This window comes from Corvus kubaryi, unplaced genomic scaffold (assembly GCF_017639235.1).
Source record: "Corvus kubaryi isolate FWS band 111438036 unplaced genomic scaffold, C.kubaryi_AGA036_p1.0 37041, whole genome shotgun sequence".
NCBI classification, from domain to species: Eukaryota; Metazoa; Chordata; class Aves; order Passeriformes; family Corvidae; genus Corvus; species Corvus kubaryi.
Window position 1 is genome coordinate 451,919 of NW_024581018.1, and position 23,592 is coordinate 475,510.

Here is a 23,592-nt window from a genome sequence, read left to right on the forward strand (position 1 = left end):
CTTAAGTCAGAACAGACCAACACTTCTGTCAATATTTCTGCGCTCTCCACCTTATCTCTTTGGAAGTAAACAGGTGAGAAATGGTCTTCACACTTACCGCAACATTAACCTCTAACACAGCAATAAATTACACAAACATAAATTACTATTGTTAAAACAGTATTTTTACAATATAACTTCAGAAAGATTGAAGGTCTTTTGCTTCTCATACTGACTAGCCAAGAAATACGAGACTAAAGAAGAGCAATTAGGTACTCAAAAAGCTTCATAATTGGAGAATGAGCACAATCATCTCTCACAATGAGCTTCCAACAAATTGCACTAGGACACCATCTTCCCCAGGGAACAGTTCTTGGAAGATGCACTCCCCATAGCCCTGATCACTAGCAGTTGCTACAAACACAAAATGCTCTACACTAGCTGTAGAAGTCAACCTCTGGCAGAAGTCAACTTCAGTAAGGACATTTTGCACACTGTAAATTCTCCTCAATTTCAACTGAGAAATACATCTGATCCCATACCAATATGCAGTATTTTTATCCATCTTTATCAGAAACATGGTACATTCTATAGCCTGGAACTGGAATTGTATTTCTAATCAAAACAACAAGAAGGAGCTAAATAAATAAAACTAAATCAACTGTAGTAAATATTACTTTTACATCCACTTTTCTTTTGTAAAAAATGCGGTCCTGAAATCTCAGTAGTACTTACTTTCTCCTATTTTCATTTTTTCCTAGAAGATCTCTGAATATAAAGATACACAGAAAGTTTGAAGTTTCACTACTGACGTTTAAAACCGGTCAATTTCCGACCAGTATCAAAAAATCTTCTAGAAGTATCCTCTTTTTAAAGGAAATGAGGAAAAATGAGGAAAACCACACACATCTTAGTTTTGTGTTGACATTCAACTTAACAAGCAGAAAAATAAAAGCACTCTTTAGAAGCTGTGAACATCAATTCCTACATGGAGAGAGGACTGGAAGGGCTTTGAAAGCAAACTCCTTGGCATGTGTCACCACGGTAATCTGGAAAATTATTAATATGGCAATTTATGCTACCCTTACTAAAAAAATACTAACAGCTAAGCAGGGATTAAAATACATTCCTGTCAACTTCTAATTGCAATTGGATCTCTTTGGGTTTGTCTTTAAATTCAACTAGCATCTCTTCTGACCTAGGCTTTCTCAGTATGTTACCAAGGTGGGTATGTAGCCAAGACTCCTCTAGCAAAGCCAAAGATCCCCTGGGTCCTAAACAGAGAAGACACAGTCAGTAAGCTCTTCCTAGTACAAAAACCCCTCAGTAGGCACAGCTGTGCTCCATGCACATGGAAACATGCCACAGAGAAAGAGAACAGGGATACCAGAGAACAAGCAACGCACGAGCCCGAACAGCAAAAGTCACTGCAGTTACCAGATAGCCAGAGCTGCCCTGATGTTCCCACCACCCTTAGAATGTCTACGTTTCATCTCCAAGATGACAAACTCACTCCAACTCAAGTTCAGCTGGATGTTAAGATGCACTGGGCCACAATTAAGGATGCAGTATTCTGCCAGAATGTGGCCAGTGTGATGTATTTCAGAAACAGAATAGGGGAGGAACAAGAGACAGGAGAGCAGATAACCACACTGAACAGGAGGTTCAGATGACTAAACTAATTTGATCAACAGTAAATCCATCAGCATGGGAACCTCAGAACACTGCTGGGATCTCTCTCACACTAGCAAGCATTCAAAAAAATTAGCAATTCAAATGGTCAAGAAGTCCTGGGTACCAAAACAGCCCATGCCAGGAATGTTTAAAGCTGCACTCAGAAAAGGCATATTGCCACAGCACACCTGTTCATCAGCACAGGCTTCTTTCACAGAGGTACAGGAACTTACTTCAGCTGTAGACATCACATCTTAATTAAATAAACAGAACCTACTTACTCCACATTTTTCTTATCTACCACACTTAAATGTCCAATAGCAAGAACAACACAAAGTAAGAGAAACAACACTTTGAGAACACATTTAGCAACCTGGCACAGTATCATGACTCTTGTATCAACAATATACTTGGAGCAATAAGAAAGGTTGATATATGTATAGGTCCACCCCCCCAAACACACCCTGCGCCTCCCTCCCATTTTCTGCCCACACAGTAACAAAACCATACCTGGATCTTTTCGCCCTGGTTTTTCAAAGCGTCTGTCTCCCCTAGAAAGGCAGAATAGAAGTTTCAAATAAGGTTTTGGAACTACTCCAAAAACTCACTTTAGGTATAGGTTTGGTTGGTTTTCTTTACTTGGTGGGGAACTTTTTTAGAATTGGAGCTGGATGGACAGTACCTTCAGAGGTCCAAGTGACAACTGAAATTTTCAGGAACACCAATACACACACGGCCCTTGGGAACTGGGAATGTTTTCAAATGTACCCCTAAGTACTGTGAACAATGTCAAAACTAAAATTGAAGCAAATCCTTAGCACCAGCACTTCCATTGCAACTGTCATAATTTATGTTCTCTTAAAGTAGTTCCTTCTTCCCAGGAACTCATCAGAAAAATTCTTTGCAAAAAATGTTCTTTTACTTGCTCCTAAGCCTCAAGAAACATTTCTGTGTGTTTGACTCCATCTTAGAAATTCAGACACTTCACTCACAGATATAACTAATTACCTTTCCTAAAGTGTTTTTATGAAGTCAAAAGGCACAAATGGAAGCTGAACAGATGTGTGTAAAAAACTTTAAGGGCTAGAGTTCTGTTACCTTTCCTCCCAACTCTGTGATCTGTGCATTTCCCTGCCCCCTCCTCGCCCAAATCCACCCTCCACTTCATCAAAACTTCTTTGGTAGAAACCGCTTTCTCCTCGGCCTCTGCCTGAAAAGACAAAAAACACAAGTGTTTGTATAAATAATAAAAGAAGTTGAAAGAATCAGGTAGGTTTTCCCTTTCTTGGTGTCCCTGTGAACTAATCTTGCAGTCTTAAGCCCCAGTGAAATTATCTGGGACAAAAATGAAAAAGAAACAAAGACTGAAGAAAGAGTCTTATGCAAAAATTCTTATCAAGAAGTGCAAGACCAGACAGAACAGGCAAACAATTCCAAAATAAATATGATGCAGAAAAACACAGATACTTACCCAAGAGAAATTACCAAATAAGTATGCGTTGTTCACACAACATCCACATTGCATATGTGTGCTTCACACACAAAAATCAGATTACTTTTAACAGCAAACTCCAGTATAATGGCACTGCAGATGTACTCTTCATTATTGCTGTCAAGGGTCATAAAGGAGAAGGATGCTTCACCGCTATTAAGTTCTAGTGACTGTCAGCAAAAATCTACCCCAGGATCAGTGGGAAGAAAAGAAGGATCACAGGATGGCTATAGGCAGGTCAGAATGAAGAACCACATTAGAGCTGTAGCTTAAAAACTATCCTACTGACCTCTTCAGTAAATGATTCTTTATAGACAGCTACCAAGTACCAAGCCTCAAGCCAGAAAGTTACAGACATATCCTCAAGCAAAGCATCTCGAAGCATGTCTTCAGGGCTTGAAAAGGTGTGGGGAGTTTGGGTAAAAAAAAAACCAAGCCACACACAACAGAAAAACAACACCCACACACATCCCCAGCCCTTCAAAACAACTTCCAGCACTGGTTAGATTAATGGCTGGGGTGAAGTTTCCCAATCTACAAAAGATAAACATTTCTTCCCACAGCTCTCCAGCAGAAGAAATGGCAGGTTTTTAATCAGCTAATTTACCATTTCAATGATCTCATGGGAAGAAGATGAACAAGTGGAACATCTATCAGCTAGTTGTCAGGATAATGCCTTGCCTGCATATACATGCAGTCTCTATAGTCAAGTTTTAGAACCTAAAAAGCACCTGCTAAGACAAATTCTTGGCTAAGTGTCTCAAACATCAATCTTTTCATATTTCTCTCTTTCTGGCTTCAAAGAAAAAACCACCTCAAAGCACAAGGTGCAAACCAGACCAGAGATCTGGAGCAGTAAGACAGAATGACCAAGTTAAACAGGAAACGAACACCTTCAGAATGGACTGAAGTCCTTGTAGTCTTCTGAAGAAAGTAGTAATAAAAAGCCTCTACATTTAAAATCTAAGGACACCTGAATGCATCAAGGAATCATACCATGTTTCAGTGCCTTATGACTAGAAAACTTTGAAATAATCATGACAGTTGCAAGAGTTTCTCTACTATTCTATACCAAATCTCTTAGAACGGGCAGCAGGGGAAAAGGGCAGAAAGCTGCTTTTCAGGCAGAGAAAAAGGAAAGTGATCCATAGATAAGCCAGTCAGAGTCTTCAAATACACAACTGCTTTTGTATCAGGCAGAACTGGTTGCAGGGTGTATAAGGAAAAATTTTAACATCCTCTTTGGACAAAACTATCTTGTTCTATCACCAGCAAAGCTGATCAGTGGCAGATCTCCCACAATCACAAAGATGCAGCCTTCCTTACCACAAAGTTTTGAGGATGCTTAAGTTCAGATGAAGACTGGACAAACTCAAAGAAGATAAACAAAACTCATTAACAGAGGCCACATCTGGTTCAGGAAATACACTGAGCTGCAAATATCTGGCAGCTGAACCTCTTCACCTTTGTGTTTTCCTCAGTCCTTATTCTCTTGCCAAGATGCCTCCTTTTGGCTGTTGCTAGACTATGGACACTATGGAGTTGAGCAAACCCTTGCCATATTCAGTATAGCTGTTCTTACATAAACTCAGGGAGAGGCAGAAGAGCTGATGGAGCACTCTAGGTAACAGAGAAGAAATTAGCATCAGACCTATGAGAGTTATTAGAAACACAGATACCTTCACTATGCAAGGCAAGTCTGATACTACAAGGTTGACCACAGTCATGAGTGTAAAACAAGTTGCTAAGGCAAGAAACAGGAAGACATGATACAACATCAAAACCAGCATGATGTTTATCCAGTTAAAGCATTATGGGTCCCCTAAAATCCTCGAAAAGGACTCAAAGTTGTTATCCTTCACAAATAAAAGCGAGAAAAGTTTCAGCAGCTCATGCAATAGCAATCTTTGCCTAATTTCTTCACTACAGGAAAGCTCTCTTCCTTCTTCTCACAAGAGATAATAAAGCCGAAGCAGTTCACAGAGTCAAAACAGAACAGAGGCACTGAGTCATCTCCTGTCTCTGAGGTAGCAGAGGTGGAAAGCTGCATACGCTTTCCCAACAGAAACAAAGCAGGCTTGTACAGTGAGCGGCAGCAGCACTGCAGTGCTCCCCTTGCAGGGTGAGCGAGGGTGAGCACACACTGCCTGCTGGGAGCAGACACATGCCACCAGCGCCAGAACGCTGCCAATATGGGACATTTCACCAGCAAATAAAGCAAGTGTCCTGTATGAGAGCAAGAATGCTGTTTTACCAGCAGCATGACTTATAGCCACTTAAAAGTATGTGAAATCACAGCCTGAGAAATCTCCCTCCACTCACCACTCCCATATCATAGTTCATCAGTATTTCAGTTGTGTTCAGCCACCAAAATGGTCTGAATTAAAAGATAACTTTGAAAAATGTCCAAACAATTGATCTTAGACATTCAGGTTAAGGCTACCTGTGGGGGCACAGTACTCAACCGCCAGCTGTAGTGATACCACATAGTACTGGACAGGACTGCTGAAGCCACCTCTGCCTTGGCTGTGTCGCCACCCCATCCATGTGTGGGAACAACACAGACCCATCCAATAGTGCCCAGCAGAAGCACATGTGCAGCCCCAGCAGACACCAAGCAGACTATGGTGCAGGAAGCATCAAACAGATCCTACCAAGCTACAGAAGAGAAGCAGCCAGTCAAGGGAAACAGTGGTGTGCAAAGTCAGCCAGGGAAACTGTGGTGTGCAAAGTCAGTCATTCAGCAAGTACTACATGGATGGGTCTGACCTGGAAGTGCACACTAGGACACAGCTAATGCTGGTCACAAAATGCATGAGAAATGCCTGCAGAGAAGATAAAACTACACATGTAAGCACACCATTTGACATTCTGCTTCTGCACTCCTTGGCTTATTTTAAACAGAATGCCCCTTCTGAAAAAAAAAAAAAAAAGCCTGACTCACAAGCAGCAGACTAAGCGCATATGTTGCACGAAGTACTGAATGCAAAGTCAATAAATGCCAATAAACCTTTCCATTTAAGAACTGAGTGGAGCAACTGTGTCATTTTTATCTCAGTAATTTCTCAAAAACCTCAGGATGAGGACATCAATCCACTGGACACTGCAATCATAACAGCCAAGTCTCTAACCTGAAAAACAGACGAGTTTGAATTTAAGTAAAAATGTAAGACACAAGCAGGAGGGTAAGACGCAGCACAAACTGTCATTCTAATTGTCATTACCAAAAAAACCCAAATCAAACCCTACAGAATACAAGAAGCAAATTCTTGAAATTACAGCATAACTGGAGTTTAGGATCTACAATCACAGCCATAATACTGTTTGGGAAAAACAGATTAACTGTAGTTCAACTATTGCTGTTTAGATATGAGAACATTACACTTTCACGCCACTGACACACTTTCCAACAGCGGCAAAAACAAACTACAAAGGGCAGAGGGTGGGTGGGGAAAGAGCTCTAATGGGAAGCAAAGGACCCTTCATAACAGTCTTAACCAAAGGGAGAACAGCTACAAAACAAAGTGTCTGTAAGCTTACAGCCCATTCCAGGGACTATTTAAATCTCTCCTCATCTGAGGCTCTTATCCATGAATGTTGACATTCCAGTCCTGCCAGCACAAAGCACAGGGCTTAACTGCACACCACAGGGAGCTCCCAGGAAAACAAGTCAATTAGAAAAGAGTCACGTGCAAGTACTTGGTTTCTTTAGAGACTACAACTTCTTTTTTAAAAAACAAACCAAACCAAAAATCAAAGCAACTTCCACATAGTAAGCATGCTCTCATCATCGAAACATAAGCGTTGTCAGTAAAAGTTGGGGTGACTACCCAGAAAATATTTACTGAGTGCTAACTTGCACTTTTAAATACTGGTAAGTGAATCCCATTTAGAGTTCTAGCCATAACACTCCTTTTACCAGCATTTCTTCCCCTTGACAATCCACCACAGATTGCTTCTCATGTTCTCAAATGCTGGAACACAATTCCGTGATTTGTGCCTCAGTGAGGGAACTTCATTAACAAATCTAATCACACATGCAAATTCCTCTCTGAAGTTGCTGTGGTGTGAGTCCCTTCAAGACAGCAATCTCATTTTGGTAAAGCTGAAGCCCACACTGGCTCGGCAGCAGCTTTGTTGCATACAACTGTGTAAAGTTCATAGAAAACACCAGAAAACCTTTTGAACCCAGGCAATTCTGCAGTGCAATAAAAATGTTTTCCAACTATTAAGTGAGGCAGCTCATTTAGTGAACAAACTCCAAAGAAATTTCAAGTCCTTTTCATTGTAACTTGAAAAAACAAAACTGCATTTAAAGCCTGCTACTTACAAGCAACATTTTTATAAATCAAAACATCATGTCAACAGTCCTATATTGAATTTTCAAAAATGACTATGGGAAAAAACGTCCTTGGCTACAATAGCATCACGTGTATAAATTATGAAAATGGTACCATTTTGTCCTGGGAAAAGCCTTAATTTCTTTGCTGAGATACAGAAACTTTGGGAAGTTTCATGCCTAGAGCCCAACACTAATTGCTCATGGGAAGAAGAGGGGAAGAGTGGAGAAAACAAGCAGCAACCAGGATCAACGAAAGAAGGAAAGCTCAGAAAGCTGAAGAAATTTACTGCAGAAATGTGTCCTTTACAGCTTAGCAGAAGAATGTCAGAGGAGCCTAACAAGCAAACCATGTAACAATTCCAACACATTAAAAGATCAAATTAGGATAAAACAAAAAAGAAAGTGAAAAAGATTAATTTTGCAACAAAGTTCTTGCTAGTATTTCTTAACAAGTCTTAAAAATGAACTATGTCTGAAAGCTGCTGCACGTATTCCTGGTTTCCCAGTCTTAATACTGCATACATTTTAAGTTCTGTCCACTAAAAAGTAAGGAATCAAACTTTACTGCCAAACAAAACAGTCATGCATAAAAGTATACTCAGTAATACAATTACTGGATTAGAAGCCATATTCTGCCACATTTAGCCTTACAACCTCACTGAAACTAGTGGAGGCAATTAAAAAACAACCCACTGCTCACTGCATGAGGATGACATTGTTAACGGTGCTGCAAGAAAACAAAGAGAAATTTGACAAAAGGAAGCAAAATAAAGGGTTTGCCAAATTAGAAATTATCAAAGTATCTTGATATTGAAACTAGGGAGCACACTAGTGGGTGTATGATCTCAAATCACCAAATTTTAAGCAGCAATAATTTAATTTTGCAGAATTACATCTTGATGCATCTAAAAAAAAATAACCAATACATGTATTCCTAGCAAAAGTGAAACATAGGTGGTAGAAATACACACATTAAAATAAAACAAAAAAGCAACTCCCAGATGAGTACACACATCTACATATATGCAAACGCTTGTTTCTTAAATGAAACCGTGAGCATTTGTGCAAATACAATGGCAAAGCAACAGGAAATTCTAGTGAAAGTCTCATAAAAAGCTTAAATCTGCATCTTAGCTGGGAAGCAACCACAAGAAGATAGACAACAATCTACAAATATCTGAGAGATGTAAGCTAAAAAGAAAGAAGGATTAAGGAACAAGAACAGAAATGAGAGAACACATTAAGTCAAAGCAAAATTCTGGTCAAGCATCTAATTATATATTAAGTGCTTTCTGAAGATTTTACTGAAAATATCACCCGTTAAGGACATGTAAAATTAAATTAAAAAGGGCTCTAAGAGAAACCTCACCTAAGCACCCTCAAAGACAGATTACAATATTAGTTACTCAGTATTTCCAAGTTACTAGCTTCTCACTATTCTAAATGCAACACATCATATTTATATATAAAGCCCCCAAAAAAGAGTTCACAGAAGTACATACATTGAAAGGGAATTGCTAAGATAAATTCTGGGTTTAACAGCTTGGTTTTAATTTAGCAATATAGCTTCAGCACATTTTATCAATTCATTTGCAAATGTTTGAGGCGATCCTGGATGAGACATCAACTACAGTGATGCTCTAAAACTGGAAAGACTCATATGTCTCCCAAATTCAATTACATCTTTCCATTAACCTTCTCCCGTTTACATTCAGGATGTTAACAAATGAAGATGGCTTTTCAGAACACTGAACACAATCTACTACAACCTTGATGGTTTAAATACATTCGCAGATTTTTCCACCCTCTCCCTATAAATTGGTTTTATGCTTTTAATAAAGTTATTTCTAAAAATTCTGAACCAAATAATTTCATATTCCACCTCAAAACCACCTCTCCCTTTTGCTTTCCCACCCACCAAGCTGGCAAAGGCATATAACAGACACCAGTTCTGCACTAAGGTGTGCAGAATCATCACTAAACACAATATTCATTCTACAGCACCACCTTGTTGGAAAGGTTTCAAAGCTTTAAGCAAAAAGAAGTTGGGCATGAGAACACACGGCTCTAGCCAAGTTCCACTTAATATCTCTGAGCAGCTTTAACCTGGATCACCTGGATACATTGGAGCACATCCCACTGGCAGCTCACCTCGACCTCTAGAGGAACTTCGACCTCGAGGAGCCCCTACCACCGTTCCTCCTCCGCGTCCCGTCAACCGCAGGACAGCAGCACTGTTTACAGACATCGAGAAATTTCTCTGCCAAGAAGAAAGAGTCACAATCAGATTTGACTGGAAAAACCTTCAGAGAGAAACCATAAACAAATACACAAAAAAACCCAATAAAAACCAAACAGAAAAAACAGAAACATTTACCATTATGTTAAATTTGGCTTTGTTTTCTTTGTGTTCATTACAAATTCTCTACAATTAACACTAGAAAGGAAAAGGATTCCATGCATACATGAGCAGCTGAAGCAGCTTCTAAAAGGATCTTGGTCAATATTAGCATTTTCAAGTTACTTAGCTGAGATTTCTGTGCTCTGAAGTAAGCATTTGAACACCTACTCCTTTATCAGGTGATGACAGCACAGAAGCCATCAGAACATCAGCAGTGTTAAACACACATTCCGTTGCAAAAAGAGACTGGCACCTGCCTATACCTGACACCAATTAATTAATACCAATTCTACACTTCTTAAGCAAAGCAGGAACGTTTAAAGACCAAGAGAACTTGAATAAAATCGTATTTACCAATCTCCTTTGCGGAAATAAGCCTTTTTATTCTTTAAATATATCACAAGAGCAACATATTTTAGGAAAAACTAAGTGTACTTAAGGCATCTGAAATTTAAGCGATATTCATTTTCGTAAGACAATAAACACCAGTAAGATTTAAGTTTAGCTTAATATGAAATAACTGCTAAAGAAAAAGCTATTTCAATAATAATATAAATATATTATTATATAAATAAATATAATATTTATATTATATATAAATAAATATAACCAACTCTGGCCCTATTCTCTGAGCACAAATACTTGGAAAATGGGGCCAAAGAATTCAGAAGCATGTTCAGAAACATTAACAAGGAAACCTGAATTGACACATGCTTTCTGAATGCAAGTTTTCAATAATTAGAATGCAAAGGACTCCAAACAGCTGTTGTATCAGGCTTCTTGAAAGGAATTTAAAGTCGGCAAGGTGCTTACATCAACTCATTGGAATTACTATGACTTTGAAGATCTTCAGAGAACGAGACAAGCAATTACATCCCATTTAAAATCTACATCACTAACATCAAAACCAACAGGCATTCGAAGGAGCTTTAATACACTACAGAAACATTTCAGAAACTGCTTGATATGTGCTACCTACAAAAGTAGATCTTCCTTCAAGAGAGAATTCGTAACTAATTAGACTTGAGGGGAAAGAAAAAATGCAGTCACGCATGGCAAAATAGTATGGTCAGCCTCCAGTAAATCTGACTGTTTTCTGAGCTAGCTCCTAAAGTTTAAAGCAACCATTTCAACAGCAAGTCAAAAGGAACCACCTCCATCTGCCTCTGAGCAAACCACCACCTTTCCTGGTGTTGATACTTCTGCTTTTTTGTGAAGTGCTGAAATACTTCACTACAAAAACATATTTAAGCTATTTATCAGAATCATTGTCTTGCATAGGAGATTCCTCTTTTTTTTTTATGCCTTTTTCTTCCAGTAAGAACAAAATAACAATCTTACCTTCTTTTCCAATTAATTTTTAATTTGACTTGTCTGCCTGCACTCTGAGAAACTTCTCCCTCCCCTCTGTAGAGCCTGCCTCAGTGAAGGCATAGTGGTAACAATCCACATGGTAAGATCACAGTACGCAATAAAAAAGCAAAGCCCAAAAAGAAAAAATTGCCCTACTGTTGATCAATGTATTCCTTCAATGACCAGTGCTAATGAAGCACACCAAAGAACAAAGCTGCTGCAAAACAGCTTTAGGAGCAAGTGAAGATGTCTTAGGAAACAGATGTCAGGAATATAACCAAGGAGGACACAAAAGGATTCCATTATATTCAGCAAGAGTTTGAGCCTCCCTGACATGCAAGCAGGTAAAATTAAGACAACCAAATTCTTTCCTAATGTAAATAGAAAAAAGGGGAGCAGTAGGAAAGGTAAAGGAACATTTGCTGCACATTGCCAGTGCTCTGTGGTGGAAAGCCCTGTTAAAGCCATCTGCAGAAACCTTCTTTGCTTCAACAGACACTACCCTGGAAACACATCTTAGACAAATCTATTATTATAAACATATTATATTACATCGCGCTAGGTGAATCAGTTGAATCTAGGTTAGCTCAGCAACTTTATCATCAGGAAAGTAACATTTTACATAAAAAGAACCAGCAATTCCATCCAAAGCATGTCCATGTCCTGTTAAAGGGAACACTGTAGCCTTAAGTATCTAACTAAATCCTACACAACTAAACACATTTAAGTTTAAATTCATAAAGCTGACATTATTTGTCATCCATCCCTAGATAACACATCTTTAAATCACCTTGAGACAAGTTCTTCCCTGACACAGTACACATACAACCACAATGCCATCAGGTGCATAACACAGCAAGAATTGTTCTGAATCTAACCCCAAAGTAATCCTGACAGGCTCAGCTGCAACTGAACACTATGCCAAAGTACTAGTGCTCTGATCAGCCTCTCCTCTAAGGACTCCCAAACCCCTGCCCCTCAGGTTCTGAGACGATAATTCTATTCTAAGTATTCATGGAGGGGGTAAAAAGGTTTTTAAACTCTTTTGTCAATCTTAATTGTAAGAACTTTCCTGCACCACAGCTAGCAGCAAACCCACTAATACTCACCTCAAGATCACTTCTGAATATGATTCTTAGTGACAAACAATGTTATGTCATGGGGAACAAACACCAGAATTTCTAACTTAAAAAATGCCATTCCCTTGGTACCTTCAGTCATGAAGACGGGAAGAAAAGGACATGAAAAACCAGATTGTTCACATCCTCTGGGTCCCCAGAAAGCCTTAAAGGAAAAGCTTTCTTAAAAATGGAATACGGAGCTCTTCTTTCAGATTATGATTTTTCTGGAGATTTTAGAGAATTGTTAAGCTGCTTAAAGGCTCCTGTATGATTACAGGTGAAGAGGAGCAGGAAAAAGCAGTGACACAGTCCGCACCAACTCCTCAGGAGTTTTCAAGACTGGTGACACACTGGGCACTGCAGCAGAGGACCACACCTAACCCTGAAGCTCAGCAGCACTTACCATCCCATCTGCACTCAGCACACTTTCAATACCATAGCCTTCAACTCGTGTTATTCTCTGCAGACAGTACTGTGACAATCACCAAAAGTCAGGATCCCCTCAAACTGTAAAAGGCCTGTAGTCCTCCCTGAAGGACTCCACTATGCATCAGCAAAACAGTATGTCCAAAAGGGTTCAACATTTAGGTGTGCTACCATATGTCTGGCTAACCATTTCTGGGGCTTGCTGCCTGAATCCCTTCTCTTCCTAGTCAAGAACAGGAGCTAAGATAAGACTTCCCATAAAAGCATAGTCTCAATCTCAGTTGCCTTTTAAGACAAACTATGACATGAAGTGCTTCCAGTGTATCCATGTGAACTCAAATATAACTGCTGATTAAAAACGAAACCATTAGCATCTTGTGTAAAATGACAGTATCCTACAGAGACACAAGAAATATGGACCAACTCTGAAGAGGAAGGCAGCCCAGAAGAGGTGAAGAGGATATACCAAAACACCCAGGCACAAAATGAAATGAAAAATTCAAGAACACAACAGTCTGGGGCAGGCAAAGGAAGGAGGATGCTCTGATATCTTAAGAAACTAATAGTAACACTACCACCCCTGCAAAAATCAAATTACTCAAGCCAGTAAAAGTACTCAGCTTCCTATTAGAAAAAAAAAAACCAACCACAAAAAACCAAACCACAGCATTATGAAATAAGAAAAGTGCTAAGAAATATGACAAATTGGAGAGCAACTGCAAAATCTAAAGTTCTGGCAGCCAGAAGGAGGGAATCAGTTCAGAGTCAAAAGTCAGAGGCATTCATCCATAGAAGGTGGGCAGTTTTCTCCATCAGGAATCAAATCTAAAGCAAGAGCTTTCAAACTATCCAGATCAGTCATCCTTGAAATGGAATCCTTATGGACTACCTATTCTCACTCTTATCTTGTACACCTCTGTATGGTTATATACCTACAGACACCAAAGGAGGAGATAAACAAGCAACTGCTTATATACAGAGCAGTTAACAGTACTGCATCTTCTTAACAAATGTTAACAGTCAAAAAGCTTCAGCACTTCTCTAAAGAACACAAAACTGAAGCTACAGAACTTAGCCACTTCTGTGACTCTATGGGTACCAAAGAGAAGGTGGTAAAAAACTGTAGAAAATGTCAATGATCTGAAAATGGTGCATACTTTAAAAACAGGTAATATTTCCCAGATGATGATCCTGGATTTAACAACCTGTTAATGTTGTTCAACAGAACATTGTATGAAAAAATATTTTTTTCAAATTTAAGACAATAATTGAGCATGGATAGAATTTAAACTTTATGCCAACACAGTATGCTTTCATAATTTCTTTCTCTGTGTCCTGGGTTACAATGAAAAGGTGTAACCAAAAGTATGTATTTTATTACCATCTTCATAAGCTGTTAAAATAGGTGGGGCAGTGTTCTTTAATTTCGCCATGACTCGGCCTGATAGCTACCCAGAGGGAGTTATCTCCATGACTCAGAATTACATCATCCCTTTGTGAGATGCTCCGCCCAGGGGGAGGAACCAAGCATTCCTATCTGGATATAATCTGAGGCTTGGAACACCAGGAGAGCACTACCACTGGATTCCCAGAGGACACCAGCTCAATATGCACCACTGGACCTCCAGAGAAGGACCAGACTCCTCTCCAGGATCACCGCTTCAACAGAATCCCATCTATCACTCCAACAGGACTGCAGCCACCATTTAATCAGACTGTTACCACCACCCTGACCAACAGGGTGTCAGGTTGTATTCTCACTGTCAGTTTAAGTCAAGAATTTCTGTATTACTGCCTCTATTTTAATTTTCCTATTAAATTGTAGATCTGACTTGGAATCTCCTGCTGGCTTGTTTTCAAACTCCTACACTCTGAAACCTACTAATCTCAAATTTTATTGTTTTTCTTAATGGAAGCATACTCTTCATTATGTCTTTACACTAATAACTATCTGAAGATTTAAAAAAAAAAAAAGGACACAAACCTGTTCTTCTTCTGTAAAAGGTACAAGTGCCAGTGGTGGCAGGGGCTCCTCTTGTAAAATAGGCAGAAATTCCTTATCCAGAAGGTCTGAAGGTATCTGGATGAAAGAAAAAGAGCATTCTACTACATCCAAGTAGTATTTCCACTCCAGGGATGATGCCGCACACATTGATTCCCAAAAAATTTTTATTCTGCCAACTATCTGCATCCACCCAGTACTTCCAGTAACTTTTACTGGGGGTGGGTATAATTCCACTGGAAATGTACAACCCTCAGCAAAAAAAATTCTTATAAACAAGACAACACCCACCCACAAGGCCACAGACATCAGAACTCAAACTTACCCATCACTGCAGCTTAAATAAGAATCAAGTGACATTTCATCTGGTAAATTAAAAACTATTGCTTTTAACTTCAACGCATTTTTATAGCCAGATTTTTAATTAACAAAACTACCACGTCCAGCACAGAGGTTGTATTTGATTTAAAGTAAGCAACTCCAATTTACAACCAACCAGGACAGAAGGGAAAAAAAAAAAATGCAAACCCAAACCAACCAACCAAAAAATCACACAAGAAAAGCCAAGTACAACAAAACTATATAGATTATGTAGAGAACACTAATGATTTAAATCAAAATAAATGTTAACACTAATTTTGAATCAGAACCTCCATCAATAGATGTGACCTTGAGAATGTGGACAAGAAGCTCCAATTACATACAGCCAAAGTGAGCTCTAATTATGCCAACGGACAACTGCTTCAAAAATATTTAGTTCATAACACCGAAGACATTTTTTCATTTAGATATATGCTAGCAGAAGTCTTCCTGCTTTCAGTCAGTCTCTTAATCAGAGAAGCAACAGCTTAAAAACGTTGCTGACATCTACTAGCTGACTAGAACCACTCTCAAGGGTCCTCTCAGTTGTCATAACTAGAATCACTCAACACCCTGGAAACATGTGGATATCAAAACAAAGACATACTCTAACCATTATGCCCTTCTGGGAAACACGTAGGAAGAAAATATTCTTTTGGACCATTCATACCGGTGGGAAAACTTCCTATAACACAGGATATTCAAGGATTGTTCTGAATCAGCCCCAACAGCAGAGGTCTCAGCATCATCTGACATAACAAACACAAACTGCAAAAAGCAATGACCTCTGACTGGCTGACCTATTCAAGCATAACATCAAGATTTAAATTGCAGTTTCCTGAAGTAGAACAGGACAATTCTGCATGTTAAAGCATGGCTTTAAACTATCCCACACTTAACAGACTTAGAAAAATCTTTGACATTTGATGCCCTTAAATCCATGTTTGAGTAATGCAGGGCTCCCAGCATTATACGAGAATATCAGCACAGCCAAGACAGGATAGGAACATGAAGCTGTGTGTGCCCATCTCCATTCCAAGCTCGAGACACAATCTTGACATCATTTCTTGCAGTCTCTCCCTCCTTGAAGGGTAAGGCTTTCAGGAGGATTCAGACTTCCCAGTCTGTTGCAACAATTAACCAACCACTGTCACCACCTAGAGAAAAACCCAATGTTTACAGCTGCAAAATGTATAAATAATTTGCCTGAAAGATCTGTGAAATTTTATATAATCTTTTACATCACTGAGAACCTTTGTGTGAAGTGAAACCAGAAGGAAGTTCTTGACTTTCTATACTGCTCTTATGCATTACATGTCATTGTTTCTGTGTCCTGATTCCCAGGAAATGAGCTACCTGAAGACTGCTCTCACTGGGCTAGTTACCTGCTAAAGTGAATTGACTTAAAACGGGATAAATAAGAGACCTCTTGCTTTTTTCAGATGATCTGCTCATATGATTTACTGCCTGACTCTGTAGCTGAATCAAATAACTATTATGTACTACATTAAATAAAATCCTACTGAGGCAAGCAAATCTGCACAGCTGCAAGGAGACTTTAACCCACAGTCATCTGTGGAAGTTGGGACTGAATATGGCAGTGAGGTTTTTTTTGTTCTCTGGGGTACAGGAAGTTACCCCCAAAATGGAAAAAAACCAAAAAAAACAAAACCAAAACCCACACAAACAAACAAAAATACAAACAAACAAAACTCCCAAAAACACACTGGATGCGGTAAAAGTGCAATCAAACAAGTACACACACAAAAACCCCCCCCAATCAGCCCTCTTCAGTCTGGGATTGCAAGGGATACATGATTTCCTTGTCCATAATCACAAAATACAAACAACTATTCCTAATCACAAGACTGTCATTAGGAATACACACATCAGGCCATCTTCCTCTTCCTGCTCACCTTATTATCCTTTAGAAAAAGTGCCAACATTTCTTCTCTCCCATAGCGATAGTCTGCTAGTTTGTACTTCGGCAAAGCCGGAGACAGAGGAGGGGATGTCACACTCCCGCCACTAGACAAAGCTCGCAGCCTAAAAAGAAAGCAGAAAAGCAATGAAAACTGAATTGAGAGTATCTTCACCTGTGCTACCACCCCTCTGCACATTTACAGATTTGACACAAAATAAATACAGTACTGAAAGTGAAGACATTAACAGTTTAACTTCAAAATTCTAAATCTCAGTGCTTCAATAGGAAGAGTGGAGGAGCCTCCCTTGTTTCACCCATAGCCAGGAAAGCAAGAAAAAAAAAATTCCCATGAGCACATCAAGGAATTCAACTTGCCCCAGGAAAACTCTTATGTTGACTGTATTAGCAAGCCAGATATACCCCCCTAAAGCCTTGCCTAAGCTATTTACACAGTCTGCACACAAATCAGTGGGGCATCTTAATGACAACAGCTTCTTTTTGACAAGAAAAATTCTTACCATGCTAGGAGAGTGCAGCAAATATTAAGCTAAGGAAGGAGTTTATCAGATGTTTCATGAAGTTTAACAGTATAGCACAGTAAATTTTACAGCCAAGTTTCTTCTTGTGTCTCTGGAATCCTTCCTCACCATAAATCTCTTTTCCACAAGTTAAAATAAATGGCTTTTTTTTTAAGAGCGTATATACCATTTAACTTAGGCTATCAATAAAAGAAAAAATAAAATTTAAAAAAAAGACATGTACAAAATATAGTGACACTACTTCAGAGATATTGCAAGCGACAATCTAATTTATGGTAGTAGATAAACATGCTATTACATTTGTTCCCATCCCACACAGGTAAGTTACTTAACTTCTGGAAGGTCGCATCCTACCGTTATACATTATTCTCACTGTGCAGGTGATTTAGTCTCATTCTACAGGGCCACTTCCTCAGCTACTCAAATGTTCGGCATTTTTGAGTTTGAGGAATGTTTTACAAAAGGATATGTGTGTCAAGAAACAAAACTCTGCCCATTTTCTTACATTCTCTTTGATGGGCAACTTAGACAAGTGAAACAATAAAAGCTCTTCTCAGCAATCAAAAAATCCTTTGAAGGTAAGGGGCTCTAAACTAAAATGGTGATTCAGACGCTACCTTTCACCTAATTATTGAAGCATGCTTCCATTTGTTTTATTGTTCTTTAAACAGAAAGGAAAAAGTCATTTGCAAGTCAAATGTCGATCTTATTTTTTTAGTTTGGTGCCACCCCGTGGCAGTTCCTCCACATACCACTTCCAAACAAATCATGCCTACAGAAGAATTATTTAAAGGACTAGATGGCTCAGTACAATGCTCAACACCAATCCAGGTCAAACGTGACCCAGAGTTTGACTGTTAAGTGATACAGCAGCTTACGTGACAGACATGACTATAAGGCAACCCGAAAGAAAAATTATAAATCTTATGTTCCATTTTTCCTGTAAGAATCTAACAACTCACTGAAGTATAATATATGCTTCCATACATAATCTAATCTGGTTTTTAAACTAACTGGAGACTCACTATGAGAGTCCCCTCACTATGACACAGCAATGAAGCTACTGCTAAAATACGTGCTTTTTTTAGAATTGTCTTCCCCCTTCTCTTTTTTTAATATAACTTTGGCTTCCATCCATCAAGAATCTAATCATGTCTGTCTCCTACACTGAAGAGCGCTCCAGCACAAGATATCTGCCTGGTGGGTATATTTATAGATAGTGATAAATTCATTCTTTAACCTTCTTTCATTCTAACAAAATAGACTGAGCTCTCATTGTTTCACAGGCTGCAAATCATGTCTTATTTCTTCACTGAATCCTCTCCAATTTCTGTACATTGTGTATAGAAATGTGTCAGCAAAAGTGAATGTGTTCTTCCAGTAACAGTCCTACCACATGCTATGCAGCAACTGTGTTTCCTATAACCACTCCACATTCCCATTCACACACTTGGGAACCAATCACTCTTCAGAAACCACACAACCCAGAATTCTTGTCTGTAACTGAAATTACCAATACTTTAACAAGAAATTGGAACAAATACTGAATAATCACAGCTGTGCAATTGCTCTTTAGCAAAAGCCAGGACAATGCAAGTCAGACAAGCTGTAAAACCAACAGTTGACAAAATTATATGACAGCATGGATTGAACACAATAGTTCTCTTTTCCTGACACTTTTCAATACAAACATGCAGGACACTGACATGAAACTCACTTTTACCATATTCCATACAGGACTTGGGTTTTTTAAAAGCAGGAAAAGAAAAAGCTCGCTTAGCTATAGATTTAAGTATAGTGAGGAGACTTTAAGAACTTCCTTATTAACATGCATCACATAGAAAGACTGAATAAGCACATCTTTAATTATTCTGTGCATACCTCCGAGATCATAGACATCATACCTCCCTCAAATCTTTGGCAGCAAGGTAATTATTATGCATTAACATAACACAAAACCCAACTCAATATTATAAAATTAGTCTTCACTTTGTCAATCGGCATTGTGTATGAATTGATTTCAATCACAGGCCAGGGACTGAGGTGAAGCAGGATGAAACAACAAAGATACTGTATCCCATTCAGTCCCATAATAAATTCTGCTACAAAGGAAAAAATTTCCTTTTAGACAAGTTCTGGAGTCTGACAAAACAGACAAAACTTACCATTCAGGCCCAAAGTTAAGTGTCTGAGTTTCTGCTGCCATTTTTTCCTGTTCTATTTCTCTTTTTTAAAAAGCGTGAACCTGAAAAATAAAAATATTTATTATGAAAACAGCTGGTTTGATACAGCCCTTCATAGATTAACTCAAAATACAAAAGCACACCTGGACATGCAAAGAAGTGAAAAAATGTACAACATGGAAAAATTTTTTTAAGAAATCCATTTCAGCTCTTCAGCACAGATTGATTTACTAATATAGGAGCAATTGCATCAAGATTTCTTCCCTAAATCCCTCTATAACAGCTCAAACAGGACACTGGGTCAGGGTGTCTGAGGAAACAATTTGTACGAACACTGAGAACTTGATGCATAATCCTCTTCTCTAAGAAGAGTAATGCTTAATTAACAGAACTGCTGCTTCCTGACAATTACAAGAGGATAAAAACCCCACTAGAATTACAGCAAGACAGATTTGCCAGCTGAGTGGCAGAGTATTCAGAATTTTCCACTGTTCACTCTTGAAAAATAAGCCTTCTAAAGATCGAGTATATCCAATGCTACAACATCCTCCAAAATTCTGCAGGCAAATGACAGTATTTTTTAATTCTTGGTTTTATTAAGCAAAAAAAAAGCATAACTTAAGACTTCGGCTACTTTCATTGCTACTAGCCAAGGCAGGTCCTGCAGACACTAGCAAAGCTCAGGTCAAGTTCCTAAATATCCAGAGTTTGTGGATAAGAGCAGATGAAGCCATACAGGAGGGAAAGAACAAGACTAAGGTAAGGCTATGAACTTTTCCCTAACAGAACCAAGTCTAGCTCAGGCAGTTCTGAAGAAGTGTCTTTTCACACAATAAATACAGCTCTTCTTTCCTTCCAGCAGCAACCAAATCCAAATCTGCAGAGGAAGATAGTTTGGTTTTATAACAACCAAACACACTGTAGGTAAAGCCCAAGGAAAAAAAAAAAGATTTGAAGCATCATCTGCAGACACTGGTTGATTAGACTTCAAGAACCCATAATGGCAGGGAGGGAACTTTGCTGTATCAGAACCATATCACTTAACAGATCCAGGGACTATATAAGGAACTTCATGAGTTTGTCTATATTTTGCATGAAAAGGTGATGAAAAAGAAAAGCAAAATCTGGGGAGGTAGAGGTGGAAAGGGCATTAGATACTGAAGAAAACAAGACAAAACCAAACAAAGGAAACAATTTTTTTCTTATATGCCACAAAAGTAATGATATTAAAGAAAATAAATCAATACCCTCAAAGCTAGAAGATGACAAAACATACTGAAACCAAATCTGTTAAAACTGCTTGAGCAGATTTTACCCAAATATTTTGGGCATAAGATTCCAAATGCTTATAAAACTCCCTGCAGCCTAAACCCACCAACTAGCACTTGGCTTATGTATTTTTAAGGCATCCTCTTTGTCCCATACACAAATTAATTTATATACAGATTGTAATGTTTTTATTTTCACAGTAATTCTAGACAATGAAATGGAATTATCCCTACTACCTGCACCAGAAGCTAATACAAAAATACCCAGATATTCTCACAGGCCTAGTCTGAGATTATTTTGGTCTGATCTGAGTTGCCTTTCTGAAGCAGCTGACAGCTCATCAGAACATTCATGGTATAGCCATTCATCATCCTGAAAATCAAAATAAAAGGTGACTTACCCAAAGACAACATGCAGCAGCCACACATGAAAATACTGTGGGGCAATTCAAGTAAACCATCCTGCACACTTGGGCAGAGACAAGCCTCTAACACAATGCCTGGTAGCCTTAATTGGATGGCTGTCCCTCCACTTCCTGCAACGCCTGTAATCCTTCTGCTGGGGGTGGGGTGGGGCGGGGTGGAGACTTTTCAGATCAACACACGTGCATCACCAGGGAGCCCGGGATCTTTTAACTCCCAACATCAAAGCTAGGCTAGTATCAGTAATAGCAAAAAGGCTGGCACTGAGGGTTAAACTGCAACGAAAACACAGCTGAAATGCATCACATACAAGGACAAAGCACTAAAAACCAGTTAGGATCAAGCTGTTTACTGGTTCTGGACCCACTAGGCCCCACTCTTCAGACTCTGCATTACCTTCCCAAAAAATTGAGGATGCTGTGTCATGTTTCTCTACAAGCCTCCTTAGCAGTTTAGTACTTCAAGAATGCTAGTCTCATCCCAGTGAGCTGCTAAATGGTTTTCCCTATCCCTCATTTGGGCCACCGCACTTTGTTTTGTGAACCCTTCCTCTTCTGTATTGCATTCAGGTAAGTTACTCCATCCCTTGAAGTTCTGACTGTATGAATTTTGAACTGAAAACAAGACAACTGTAAGTGAATGAAAATGTACTGAATACATCCCCCTAAAACCCAAAACAGATGTGCAGATTCTCTGAATAGGTGTGACAGGTGAACTGAATAGACAACATTACCTGGAAACAAAATGCACATGAAAAAAAATTACAGGCAAGGCTGAGAGAAAACTGTTGGACAAGAGGCACTCTGGAAATGGGCAGTGATTTGGGAGGAGGAGGGCAGAGAACAGGGAAAAAGCTCAGAAAAGCTAAGACAGCAAGTGCACCAGAGGAAAACACTAAGCCACGTCAGAGCAGATGAAACAGAGGGAGTGGAAACCCTGTGCTGCTTCTGCTGGTTCTCAAAGAGGCAGCCAGAAGGGGAGAGCATGGAAGCCAACCCTGAAAGGAACCTCTGACAGTGACTGCACACCACACCTGGCTGGTGTGCAAGAGAAGCTGTACTAACTGGAAAGGCAAGTTGGAGTGGACTAGGCAGCACTCACATCACAGGAGGCAAAAGTCAGGGTGGAGCAAGAGAAAGCATGAGGAATTAGGAGATGGGAATGAATGATCATGTCACAAATTCAACCATTTTGGCTAAGCAAAAGGCGTGAACTTATCACATCTTTATTATCTAGATCACTTTCTTGGGTCTTAAAATTCAATATTAATAACTGAAATGTTGATTTTGGCCTTTATTAAAAAGCTGCTTCCTTATTAATCAAGGATGGCAAACTACAAAAATAATACATACCTAACATTTCCTCCTTGATACAATTTAATGAGGAAAAAGCCCTTTCTGAACAGCTAGTTTTGTGAGTCAAGGTTTTTCTCCAAATCAACAGCTATTGACTGAGGAATCTCCACAGTGACAAATTTTATATGGGCAGAGAGCACATGGGGCAGCCTCAAGCTGAAGCGAGAAACTGAGGCAATATTTTGATAATGGCCAGTTAACACTACTGCTTGGCCAAGAAGGCTACCTGGTGCTTCCCACCACTCCTCCACACAGGAACATTTTCTCCAAAGTTTTCTTCAAATAAGGTCAACACTTGATCAAGGTGCCGGTACAACCCTACAAACCACTGGGGTTTTCCTGCATATTTCGGGAAGAATGGAATTGGTTCATGAACCGGAATTGGGACCCCATTTTCCTGAGGTGACACCACAGCCACCGACCTGCCATCAGCATGCAGGAATGAAGAGAAGAAATCACATCAACCCCACAAACAACCTGCAGGCTGGCAAGGGGGGGAAAAAACCCCTATTTTGTCAGGTGCTTAGTACTTTTTGTCTGAACAGACACAAACTATAATCCAATAACATGAAGCCTTTAAGTACCTTTCACTCACAATTAACAGATAATATTATATATGCAGAAGCTGCCATCAGCAACACTCATTTCATTGGTTCACTTTAGGAACAATGCTTATTTTACCAAGCTTGCAGTTTCTTAAATTATTTTTCAAGCTCACTATTTAGTACCTTAAAAATGTATTAAAGCTCA

At 39.1% G+C, this 23,592-nt stretch overlaps 1 protein-coding gene across 17 annotated transcripts in view; it reads right to left on the bottom strand.

Annotated features, from left to right (window-relative positions):
* Window positions 1-23,592, bottom strand: part of GIGYF2 (GRB10 interacting GYF protein 2) — a 75,578-nt gene that overhangs the window by 43,745 nt on the left and 8,241 nt on the right. For 11 of the 17 annotated variants that reach the window (XM_042020706.1, XM_042020705.1, XM_042020714.1 and 8 more), the window contains 6 exons: window positions 19,779-19,858; window positions 17,067-17,196; window positions 14,773-14,868; window positions 9,603-9,747; window positions 2,752-2,863; window positions 2,164-2,204 (listed from right to left, as the gene is read on the bottom strand). In XM_042020706.1, the coding sequence (XP_041876640.1) occupies window positions 2,164-2,204; window positions 2,752-2,863; window positions 9,603-9,747; window positions 14,773-14,868; window positions 17,067-17,196; window positions 19,779-19,819 (565 nt within the window). In that variant the 5' untranslated portion in view covers window positions 19,820-19,858. Of the gene's footprint in view, window positions 1-2,163; window positions 2,205-2,751; window positions 2,864-9,602; window positions 9,748-14,772; window positions 14,869-17,066; window positions 17,197-19,778; window positions 19,859-21,465; window positions 21,489-23,592 lie in introns of those variants that run through there. The other 6 variants (XM_042020712.1, XM_042020708.1, XM_042020711.1 and 3 more) reach the window with 3 other exon arrangements.